Here is a 12,354-nt window from a genome sequence, read left to right on the forward strand (position 1 = left end):
ATACATGTTTCTATGCATCATTAGTATTAAAACATTAAATGTCTGGATTCTATAATAGCAGCTTAAACATGTATGAATACAGACAAATAGATGTATATGCACATTGCCTTAAAGAGTGGACATAATTAGATATTTATATAGCTTACACAGAATAAAGACAACTAAGAAAAAAAGAATGGCATATAATAAAATAATAGCTTAAATGGATGTTATAGCAAAGACATGGCCTCTTCCTATTCCTCCAAACATATTGCTATTTCTTATACCACAGAATGACTTTTGGATGCGGTGGTTTTTCCCTGGATTTTCGAGCAAAAGCTCTTATTTAATTTTGTACAGTATACGAATGAGGTTACTTATAAAACAATGAAAATCTAGCAACACATTTCGTTTTTTTCACTTTAAACAGGTGTAGGGCAGAGAGATTCTGGCTACTGGGTGCTGATTGGGCTCTTCTCTACTAACCAATATCGATATGCACATCAGACAGTGTTACTAAGTCCTTTAACTGGAGTCATTAAGGTGTTTAGAAATCAAACACAGTTGTCTGTATAAAAATGATGAATCATTTACAAATGATAATCTTGCATGTAAGACCCACATTGACCCATTTATTTGGGAACGCTCGGGGGCTCGAGGGCGCCCTCCAGCGTCTGCAATACACTATCAAGTGTTTCTCCTCAATACGACTACAGGTTCTCAGTATCAAAAATTCTCTAAATTAATATTTTTAACAGGTGGCTTCCCCAAGTTTACAGGGAACGCTTTAGTTAAATTGAAAGAAAATATTTATTAATCCGAGGGGGGGGGGGGGGGGGGGGCGCATTTCGAGGGGAATTGTTCATTAAATCGAGGGACGTTTTAATTATCTAAATATTATTTTCCTACACTGATGCTTTGGGGGGGAATCGTTAGTTACATGTCTACGTGCATTGCATATCTTCCCAACTGCGAGCCATGGGTATCAGTCGACAGTTTCAGTCAAGCTCATTTAATTATTGTTTACGAGGTCTGCGGCAGTCCAGGACTTTTATTTTGGCAGCGTCAGCCTCGCCCCGGTAGTGACTGTGCGGTGTCGCGCACATGTGATTAGCAAGAAGCTTCTAGTAAAAGCCTGTAGTTTTAGAAACACTGCGTTTACCTTCTGATATTAGATTGGCCTGGATTAAGTTGGAGTAGTTTATCACTTTAACAGCTTTGCCGAGCAATGTCAGTGATAGGCGAGGAGCGCGTGCGTGGCGGCCTGTTTAAGGACATTAGCGCAGAAGATGAAGAGACTCAACCCACTGAAATCGAGAGTTTGTGCATGAACTGTTACGAGAACGTGAGTGAAAGCTGATCTCTCTGCTAGCTGCCACATATGTATTAATAATCATCATTGTACATGCTTGGATGGACTACTCAGCAAACACAAAACAGGGTCACAACGATGCATGCTGTCTCAAAAAGATCTGTCTAACCTCAAAAAGATCTGTCTAACCTCAAAAAGATCTGTCTAACCTTGTCTATTATGTATGGTTGCCATAAAGGATCATGACTGCCAGTTAAGTTCTATACTAAACATAATTCATGTTTGTGTAAGATTACATTTATATGGGGTCTTGAAGTAATTCTCTATTTCATATGAGCTTCTTATATTGTCACAAAATGTTTATATTTGACTGATTTCTTTTTTCTCTCTTCAGGGAAGCACACGTCTGCTGTTAACCAAAATCCCTTTCTTCAGAGAAATCATCATCAGTTCCTTTACATGTCCTCACTGCCACTGGACCAACACAGAAATACAGTCTGCAGGTCGTATTCAAGAGCAGGGCGTCTCCTATACCCTCAACATAAAGTGCAAAGAGGTAATGGTGATATTAGGATTGTCCTGTCTCTCAGCACATAGTCAGAAGTACCTGGACCCCTGTGTCGTATTGCAGGAACATGCTCCATGATGTTTCCTTGGGAATAACATTAGTGTAGAGCAGGTGTTTAGAGCCCCAGTGACCGCATGGCTGCATGTTTACTCCTGCAGCACTGCAGCAGTGACCTCTTTAACTACAGCTTCATGGTATATAAGATTAAGACTGTATTGCTAGCATGATACATCTGACTAGAAAGAGGTCTGTGTTGATTTGTAGTTTAGTTACTGTTGTGTTTTTTTTTTGTGTGTGTGTGTGTACACACCATTTCTAAGCTTTGTGTGTGTGTTCTCAGGATATGAACCGTGAGGTTGTAAAGACAGACAGTGCCACTACCAGAATCCCAGAGTTAGACTTTGAAATCCCTGCGTTCACACAGAAGGGCTGTGAGTATTACTGCAGCATGGCAAGCCTGAGTGACTGAACACCAAGGATGCAGTTCTATAAAGCCATTTGGGTTTTAATTTTTGATAATGCACAGTTACTTTATTATTGAAAGAGGTTTATCATGTTTGTCAAACTTAAGTTGTTTTTACCTATAAACATCTGTGTCAGGTGCTTTCTGTGTCAGAACATGTTCTGTGTGATTTAGGCAGGTGACAATGCATGACCCACTGTGATTTCTCTGGAAAAATGCCTGCCCTATTCACACAGGGGCCCACTCTGATATTACCTTTGCACTCGGGTGCTGGTTGGGGGAGATGGTTCGCACATTTGCGTTCATACATACAATTCCTCCGGGTAGTGTCTGGAAAAGTTCTGTGTTACTTACTGTATGTGTCTGAAAGGAGCACAGCATGCAGACTCTTTTGTAGCCAGCTTGAATCATTTCTATTCAATTCATTATGGGCAAATCCCATGGATAATTTCCTTTTTTTTTTTCATTCATTTAGTGGAATTCATTTGTTCATTTATCTGCATCTGTGCGCCAAAGCAATAATAGATCTAACCCTCTCATCACATGCTGTTTCTTATTCCTCCAAACATACCTTTGATGGTTGTGGTCAACATGTTTCATTATTCCTGCATCAGTACAGCAGTTGATGCAAAATGTTTTGCATACTTTAACTTCTGTGATGCTGCTAAGATAGGGTCTTCTTCTGTCAGATCATGTTTGTACAAGCAAAGCTGCACAGTAGAACGGTGCAGCACCCATCCTGTGTTTGCTAACTCTTCCTTCGGGAGCTTTGCTGTCAGAGCGGGATTTGGTTTGCCCACCTCGCCAACAATTAATCATTTCTCTTCAAGTTTTTTTTGTTCTTCCTGATCTTCATTTAGTCTTAGTTAGTAACATTTCGAAGAGTGTAAACATTCTAAGAGGGCCCTCAAGCACATGCTGATTGCATATTTTTCTATATGTCTTTTGTCAATTACAAAGTAACTGTGCATTAACATTTTCAAAAAACATTTTAAATATTTTTCCACCTCAAAAATAGAGAATATATATTATTCACAAACATTTGCATATCAACAAATTATTTTAAATGCATGTGTTCATTAAGAGTAATAAAGTATGGCTTACTTTAATATCAGAGAGTTACAGTTATCTGTTAATTGAAGCATTTACTTTTTTTCAGCACTGTCTACTATTGAGGGGCTTCTCGACCGAGCAGTTGCAGGATTAGAACAAGAGCAACCAATTAGACGAGTAAGTGCTTCTCGCTTTTGTCTAATGTTTTGTGTCGAGCTATTCAAATCTAAATTGAGATTTTATGTTCTACAGATTTGAGATTGTTTTATTGTACTACTTGAACTACATGTCCAAATGTTTGTGGACACCCCAATGAATGCATTCAGCTACTTTAATTTACTGCAAATGCACACACAGCTCGTCCAGTCCCTATAGAGCACTGCCAATAGAATGGGTCTAGAGCAGGTGAACATAAAACTATTGGCACCTTGCCTAATGCCAGGTGTGACCTAGAGCGGTTTAAAGCCACCCCCAGCATTAAGCAGTGGAACGTTTGGGTTGAGGTAAGGTGCTGATCATATTACACTAATGCTCTTGTTGCAAAATGCAATCAAATCTTCACAGCAGTGCTCCACAGTTTGGCAGAAAACAATTCCTGTACAATAGACAGTTATGCCAACTGTTTGGATAAAACAATGAATGAGCAGGTATCCCAATAATGTTGTGCATATAGTGTAAGTAACATTCATTGTGTAGAACTAGATGATCAGATAATGCAGCGTCTTTGATTGCCAATACCCCAGTTAAAGCTGCTTTTTTCATATTGCTGGGACTTTCCTCATTCTTTGACTTTGTATCACAGGCAACTGATCCAGATGTAGCAGACAAAATAGACCAATTTATTCAGAGACTCAAAAGGTTGAAAGATGTGGAGGAAGAATTCACACTGGTAAAACTACCAATGCTAAAACTATTATTTGAATTTGAAGTTCTGGACATTTGTGTTATTCACGTCTACGTGTATGTTAACTTTTTGCTTTTCGTTTTTTTGTGCATCATCACAGATAATTGACGATCCGTCAGGGAACAGTTTTATTGAGAATCCGTGTGCACCACAAAAGGACCAAGCACTGTCTGTCTCCCACTACAACCGAACACCTGAGCAAAATGCTTCCCTCGGAATAGATGTGAGAATCTCCCAGCTACTTTAAGTTGCTTACACACATGTGCGAATGCATGTGCACACACAGCTTGTCTAGTCCATGTAAAAAAATTGCTGGCAATAGATTAAGACACTGAAGCAGATAAACATAAACCTATTGGCACCATGCCTAATGCCAGGTGTGGGCTATAGGGGTATAAACGGTGGAACTGTTCTCTCTGGAATGATGGTGCTCCATCCAATATTTTTGGGATGGGTTGTAGAGTTGGGGGTGAGATGGGGTGGTACTCCTCCAATATCCTGACCTCACTAACACTTGCTGAATGCGATCTAATCTTCACAGCAATGCTTCACAATCTAGCAGGAAGCCTTCCCTGGACAGTAGAGACTTAAACAAACAAGGCAGAAAAAAAAACTTGGCCCTAATTTCAGGAAAAAAGAAAGAAAGACTGAGCAGGTGTCCCAATACTTTTGTCCAAATAGCATATGGACAATGACATGACCCACAAATGTTCACAATATGATTCCTCAGTGGTGGAGACCTACAGTTTGTAAAACATTGTTTTAGATAATCTGACAGCTGTGCTATGTGGCATTTAACAGGTATATATCGGTTTATTTAATAACAACTATTATTATTGTTATTTATTTTATTTATTTATTATTATTTTATTTGATTTTAATTTCCCTGATATTTAACAAACCTGGTAAATGCTTCACCCTCTTCACCCTCTCAAGCTTTTCTCCACTTTCTATTTCAGGGCACAGAGCCAGATCCACAGGAAAAGCCTGCCAATGACTTAGAGAGCATGAGGAATGAAGTACTTGTGTTTGACACCAACTGTCCTGAGTGCAATGCTCCAGCCTCAACAAACATGAAGCTTGTCCGTATCCTTTTATGTCTGAAAGCACAGCCGATTGTTCTTACTGTAAATGCACAGTCATTTCTGCCTGTGGCATTGCTTTGTATTCTAGGGGACCTTTCATTGCTGCTGGCATGGTTAGAAGTGTTTCCTTTACTGTTAATCAGAAATCCCACATTTCAAGGAAGTCATTATCATGGCTACCAACTGTGACAGCTGTGGACATCGAACTAACGAGGTCAGAAATGATATTAGCCTATTATTGTAAAATAAAATAAAATCTCCCAGTGTATTGTAGATCCTATAGCTGCCCAATGGTAAACAACGCCAGCTCTTTTGCCATCACTCCAAAGCTAAGCAAGTTTCTTTGTGGTGGGGGGGGGCAGTATATGATCCGTATATGAACTAGGGGAAATTAAAATGTGTAGTATTTCTCAGCACCTTTAATGTGTTATACAGAAGATGCCTGAATGTATTGTGCATTAAAGTTGTGCCTTTCATTTAACAGGTGAAATCAGGGGGTGCCACAGAGGAGCTGGGAACCAAAATTACTCTGCATGTTACAGACCCCTCAGACATGTCCAGAGACCTGCTGAAGGTATTCTTCGTTTAGGCTTTTCTTCGTCTTCTCTAAACTGTGGTGGTTTTGTAAGTGTATTGTTTTGTAAATAACTTCCACAGGAAAGTCAATAGTACATGGACAATTTGTGTGGAAACTGTAATTCTGCTAATGCAGTGACACAAATTTCTTATAGTACTATCTTGCTATTGGACCAGATAAGGAATAGACAGCTTAACCTATTTTATTGCTTTCTGCTTGTGTGAATGTAGTAAGTAGTGATGTTTCCATATGATCATCGCTGGCCACAGTAGTTGAGCATGTGAGTGTCTATCCCTTGCAGGAATACTAGCCAGAATTTTTTTTCCATGTATTTTTAAAAAGGTCTGAATTATTTCACTATTAGGATGTAAACAAAGTCCTCTGGAGTGTTTAGAGGGAAATGCTGCGTTGTAGAGAACAGTCCTGTTTCAGAAATCTTTGTGTGTGTGAGACAGTCGGAGACGTGTAGTGTGCTGATCCCGGAGGTCGAGTTTGAGTTGGGTATGGCAGCATTAGGAGGAAAGTTCACCACTCTTGAGGGCCTTCTGAAGGATATTAAAGAACTGGTGAGTGTCGGCAACGACTTCGTTCTCACTCATTTTTGCATGATTGGAGCTACACCAATCACACTAAGACCTATTGCAATCCATGGCAATTTCAGGTGGTTATGAAAAACCCGTTCACTTGTGGAGACAGCTCTACCACGGACACATCAGAGAAACTGGAGCAATTTGGGAAGAAGATTGACAAGGTATGAAATTTATTGTTCTGTTAACAACCCAAGGTTTGATGACATGTACCCAAGCCTAGTAATCACTGCTAGATCATCAATGATCATCAATCATTCTGTGAATCTTCTGAAGATTATGGCAGGAGAAATGGATGTCCACGTTGTCTTGGACGATCCAGCAGGAAACAGTTACCTGCAGGTAAATTCAGTTTACATATTCAACTTAAAAATCAGCCTACAAATGTTTGTGGCTAAATACCTGCTTGCTCTCTGTAGAACATTTACGCCCCAGATCCCGACCCCGAGATGAAGATTGAGAAGTACACACGGACGTTTGAGCAGAATGAGGACTTAGGACTGAACGACATGAAAACAGAAGGTTACGGAGAGGTCCAGAGTTAGAGGGATAAACTGCTAAGACGGCCAGACTCTTAGGTTAAAGCTACTGGACTGTTTTTTTTTGTTTGTTTGTTTGTTTGTTTGTTTGTTTTTGTTTGTTTGTTTTTTCAATCATTGCAGCTGTGACACGATTATTTACTAAGAAATATACATTTTACATGTATAAACAATGCCAGCATCATACGATAACGGCAGTACCTCCTTGGCCTTTGAGTTATTGCAAAGTGGTCCAGTTTATCTGCTGATGAACAGCAGGAATTGTTTATAATTTTTTTTTTTTTATGGAGATGTCGCTGACCAGAGCTCTATGATAATAAAATACAATGTAACAACCAAGTTGTTATCAAATTGCCATGGATTTATAAAGAACAGGCATGTTATTTAAAAAAAAGTGCTTAATTTGTGATCAGGTTCATTAAGTGTGGGTCTGAATGCTAAATGCATTGCTTTTTTTTTTTTTTTTAATTGAATCCATGATTGACTGTATATGTATGTATGCATTTTGATTGTACAATAATAATAAAAAAACAACTACCTGACCTTACCCATGATTGGTGCAGCCCTTTCAGTTTTGGTTCTGGAGAAATGAAATGACCTACAGTGAATGCTGTAGAAAGACAGGCCTGCTAACAGACCTGTGTAATTACTCTGTATTACAGCTGAGCTCCGGCCTGACCGTAAACAACAGTCCTCCACTGCTGCTGCTGCGCTGCTGCTGCGGTATTCCGCGCGGCTCTGAAAGAAGAGACTGATTCACTGCGTGTCTTTGTGCCTTTCTCAGGCGCTCAACATTTATTGAAACCAAACGTTAAGAACAGCGGGGAGAACAAAACAACACGGTTCAATAGTATAGTCATTAATAACAGGTCGTGACAAAGACGACGGTAACCAGCGTTGGTCCATAAGCTGAGGGGCGCAGGCTGCCAGATCTTCGCCCCTTTTGTTTTTAGCAGTTTCTAAACGTGTCCCTCGGCCATTTTTACGCCAGTGGTGGTTTTAGCGCCGCCTCGCTTCGCCTTTTTCATACACAAGGAATCATCCAAGAAACATCAGCAAACAGCAAAACCCAAAAATACTAATAATAAATCAAAGTGTACAAGAAGCTTCGTTTAGTGAAGTGTTTTTCGTCGCAGAACAAACACAATGCAACGCAGAAGAACAAGAAACACCTTCTCAAAATGGGGGCTCCTCACAGAGCCGTTATGTCAATGTCCTCGCTATGTCCTCGCTATGTCCTCGCTCACAGCAGCCGATTACTTGCTCTTTGCCGGCTTCTCGGTTTTCTTGGGCAGGAGGACGGCCTGGATGTTTGGCAACACTCCGCCCTGGGCGATGGTGACGCCACCTAAAAGTTTATTCAGCTCCTCGTCGTTGCGCACGGCGAGTTGCAGGTGGCGGGGGATGATCCTGGTCTTTTTGTTGTCTCTCGCTGCGTTTCCAGCCAACTCCAGGATCTCAGCCGTCAGGTACTCCAGCACGGCGGCCAGGTAGACGGGAGCCCCCGCGCCTACGCGCTCCGCGTAATTCCCTTTGCGTAAGAGTCTGTGGACACGACCGACTGGAAACTGGAGCCCGGCTCTCGACGAACGAGACTTGGCTTTGGCCCGGGCCTTCCCTCCGGTCTTCCCCCTGCCAGACATGTCTGAATCAACCAACGGGCTCGCTCGCTCGCGCGCGGTGAAGTGCTTTGTTTGGGGTTTCAACAGCGACCAAAGACGTGTTCGGCTATGATGTAAGCAGGGTTTGGTATTTATACCCCGACTGCGCTCCTGATTGGACGCACTGTATCGCAGAGAGGCGACCAATCGTGCGGCGCTCTCCGTGGCACGACACGGGCGCAGCGGCCAATGCGAGCGCCTTCTGACCTTGTTCTGATTTGCATGCGAACTCTATAAATAAAGGACAGACCGGAGCGAATAAATGAGCAAAGAGCTGAACCTGAGCGATTTGGACTGATTGGGTGAAAAAAAAAAAAAAGATGCCCGAGCCTGCGAAGTCTGCCCCTGCCCCTAAAAAGGGCTCGAAAAAGGCCGTGACCAAGACGCAGAAGAAGGGGGATAAGAAAAGGCGCAAGACCAGGAAAGAAAGTTATGCCATTTATGTGTACAAAGTGTTGAAACAGGTCCACCCGGACACTGGCATCTCCTCTAAAGCAATGGGCATTATGAATTCGTTTGTGAATGACATCTTCGAGCGCATTGCTGGAGAAGCCTCTCGCCTTGCCCACTACAACAAGCGCTCGACCATCACGTCCCGAGAGATTCAGACAGCCGTGCGCCTGCTTTTACCGGGAGAGCTCGCCAAGCACGCCGTTTCCGAGGGCACCAAGGCTGTGACGAAGTACACGAGCTCGAAGTGAAAGTGCGAGCACGGAAGATGGACGTGAACGGAAGAGCTGGCTCTGTTTCTGTGGAGGGGGAGACTGGAGTGATCTACTGGTGGTGGTGGTGGTGGTGGTGGTGGGTCGGTATCGCATGTTGGTCCGGGGATTCTTGTTCGTCTTGCGCAAAAAACAGTCCGAAGAGACGTTCTGGACAGTACTGTATCTTCAGTAATTCGCCTGATTTCCTCATTTTCTTTTTGAAGCCTTGGGAATTGCTTTCCTTTCGATTATTCTGGCCAAATTTCTGTTGAACGTTTCTGTCTTAATCCAGAACTCATGTTTTTTTTGTTTTTTTTTTTGCATGTGTGATGACCATGTATTTGCAAATGTGGTGCGTAACCCCCAGGTTATGGGGGTGTTGTGCCTGGGGTGTAAAATAACACAGAAAGCCTCAGAAAACATATGAAATAATTGCTGTGTTGTGCAAATTCAAGAACAAATCCATGTCTTACTCATAAACATTCACGATGATCTCGTCCAATCAAAGAAATAAACATGTTGGTACATGTTAACACCAGCACCTGTCGTGACGTCTGTCGTTATTGTGTTATTAAATGGTAATAATACCTTGTGTAATATGAACCTGTTGGAAAAAAGGGAAAGCACTTGGATGCTTGTGTTCTAGGGTGTCAGAGAAATCAGGGTAGTTGTGCTAAAGAAAGTGTGATTTGTACGGTGTTATTTTCCCCAGGTTGTGTTACTGGGGGAGAATAACAGAGGGGGAAGATTGGATCTTGGCTTGGTAACGTATCAAGGCCTCTGCCCCCAGGAGGTGGAAGCTGGCAAGCCATTCAGATTGATGGTATAATATTCCAGGCTCATTATTCCAGGTTTTCTGTAAACACCAGGCACCCTGAATAGCAATATACAGAAAACAAGAAGTGCTGATCGTTTTGATTATTGATAGTATTTGATTATATTCAGCTAAACTTTTTAGCAGTTTGAGTAAAAGAAGATCTTTTACACTTGTCTAAGGTCCGGTGTTATACATAATTACTGCATATTCATCCTGAATCATTATCATGCGTGGCATGTTTTGTTTTTGTGATTTAACGATGATATACACTGATATGACACAGATGTGCAAATGCACACAAACAGCTTGTCTAGTCACTGTAGGAAAGCATTTCCAATACAATGGGGCAGACAAACAGATAAACATGATGCTAGTGGTGCCATGCCTAATGCCAGGTGTAGGCTAAAGGGGTATAAAGCCCCCCAAGCATTCAGCTGTGGTCCAGAGGAACTGTGTTCTTTGGAACGATGGAGATCTAGATGAGTTCTGCTTCTATAAAATAATGTTCATTTCATTTATTTACTTACAAATTTGTATTTTGTATGAAATTAGCACTTTCAAGTGGACAAGGAGTGGACCTTTCTTCTATTATACATTTAATACATGTGTATCACATATTGATCACGTATTATTATAATGGATAATTCCTTACATTGTTTCCAAACAGCATCAGTCACATTCCAGTCGGTGTTGTGACTGGTATTCCCAAACCCCTTTCTCTGCACACGTGCGCTGAGATGCAAACGTCTGCACACTCAAAGCTCAGCCTTGATGTTATCAGTGCTCCTTTTATCCATAATTATCTCCTGTTACTCTCTGCTGGCCTGCAAATTCCCCAGCGAGGCCAATTAATATCATTGTTATTTTAATACGCCCTGAGAACCAGCGTCTGTCTTCAAGGGTCGTATAACAAAACCAGGGACAAATTCAAGGAATAGAAGTTGGGGAATTTCATACTGTCTATCTGATAGCAACGTCCTGTTCATGAGATGTGTGGTGTAGTTTAATGAGTTTTTTCAGAACATCGCTGAGGACAAGGGGTTCAGTTCTTGTGTGGTTTCACTTCATCTGTGTGTAAGAACAGATATCACCCACATTCAAACAAAGGGCTTCACCTTTAAAAGGTTGGACCAACAATGATGTTTTCTTGAAGTCCCACGAGAGAGGAACAATAAGATGCATATGATCCCTTCAAAACCAGGAGATGTCTGCCTAGCTCTGGCTCTTCTGTAGTATCGATTGACTCTTAATCCACTTTAAGCATCCTGAACAAAGGGTAAAGGGTAGTATGTATTTACCTATGTTGTTATTAGATATCATTAGCTGGATATTGGCTGTCTATCTGTTATATTATTACATTATATATTATGATATATATACCTATTGTAAGAGTATTAGCTTATTATTGAGTTATTATCACACTTCACATGAATGGTAACTATGAGAAAACTATGTTAAGAATAAGGAATTGAGGTGTAGGCCAATAACTGTCAGCAGACCTCTATTCTTCACTCATTGTGCATTGATGTCCATACAGTTGCTGAACACTAGCATTCATTTGTTATTTATTTATTTTGAATATTATTTATTTGCAAAGAAATAGTATGTACATATATCCACCATCTCCATATCATAAAACAAACCAAATGTTTGTGGACACCTCTAATGAATGCATTCAGCTACTTTAAGTTGTTCCAATTGCTGACACAGATGTGCAAATGCACACACACCACTTAGACCCTGTAGAGAAGTACTGCCAAAAGAATATGACATGAACCAATTGGCACCATGCCGAATGCCAAGCATGGGCTAGAGGGGTATACAGCCACCCCCCCAGCACTGAGCTGTGGAGCAGTGGAACTGTTCTCTGGAATGATGGTGCTCCATCCAATACTTTTGGGATGAGTTGCACCTTTATCACCGAATGCAATCAAATCCTCACAGCAATGCTCCAAATTCTTATAGAAAGCTTTCCCTTTCCTAAAAAGTTTTTAATGCCCTTCATTTAGGAAAAAAACAAGAAATGAGCTGGTGTCCCAATACTTTTGTCTATATAGTGTGTATCCTCTCAGTCATTGTGTAATGTTTTATGCTGTGGTATGAAG

The 12,354-nt window shown here is 41.2% G+C and overlaps 3 protein-coding genes across 3 annotated transcripts; 2 read left to right on the forward strand and 1 right to left on the reverse strand.

Annotated features, from left to right (window-relative positions):
* The first annotated feature begins 1,090 nt into the window (after window positions 1-1,090).
* On the forward strand, window positions 1,091-7,605 carry zpr1 (ZPR1 zinc finger). Its single transcript, XM_072659080.1, has 13 exons — window positions 1,091-1,324; window positions 1,686-1,847; window positions 2,200-2,290; window positions 3,482-3,552; window positions 4,178-4,264; window positions 4,380-4,502; window positions 5,239-5,365; window positions 5,508-5,578; window positions 5,849-5,938; window positions 6,397-6,507; window positions 6,603-6,692; window positions 6,805-6,870; window positions 6,948-7,605. The coding sequence occupies exons 1-13, from the start codon at window positions 1,208-1,210 to the stop codon at window positions 7,071-7,073; spliced, it is 1,332 nt and encodes a 443-aa protein (XP_072515181.1). The 5' UTR covers window positions 1,091-1,207; the 3' UTR covers window positions 7,074-7,605.
* A 226-nt stretch (window positions 7,606-7,831) lies between these two features.
* Window positions 7,832-8,808, reverse strand: h2ax1 (H2A.X variant histone family member 1). The gene has a single exon (XM_072659083.1). The coding sequence runs from the start codon at window positions 8,708-8,710 to the stop codon at window positions 8,324-8,326; it is 387 nt and encodes a 128-aa protein (XP_072515184.1). The 5' UTR covers window positions 8,711-8,808; the 3' UTR covers window positions 7,832-8,323.
* Window positions 8,809-8,973: 165 nt separating this feature from the next.
* On the forward strand, window positions 8,974-9,970 carry hist2h2l (histone 2, H2, like). Its single transcript, XM_072659085.1, has one exon. The coding sequence runs from the start codon at window positions 9,049-9,051 to the stop codon at window positions 9,427-9,429; it is 381 nt and encodes a 126-aa protein (XP_072515186.1). The 5' UTR covers window positions 8,974-9,048; the 3' UTR covers window positions 9,430-9,970.
* The last annotated feature ends 2,384 nt before the right edge of the window (window positions 9,971-12,354 follow it).

Source organism: Salminus brasiliensis, chromosome 16, assembly GCF_030463535.1.
Source record: "Salminus brasiliensis chromosome 16, fSalBra1.hap2, whole genome shotgun sequence".
Classification (NCBI taxonomy): Eukaryota; Metazoa; Chordata; class Actinopteri; order Characiformes; family Bryconidae; genus Salminus; species Salminus brasiliensis.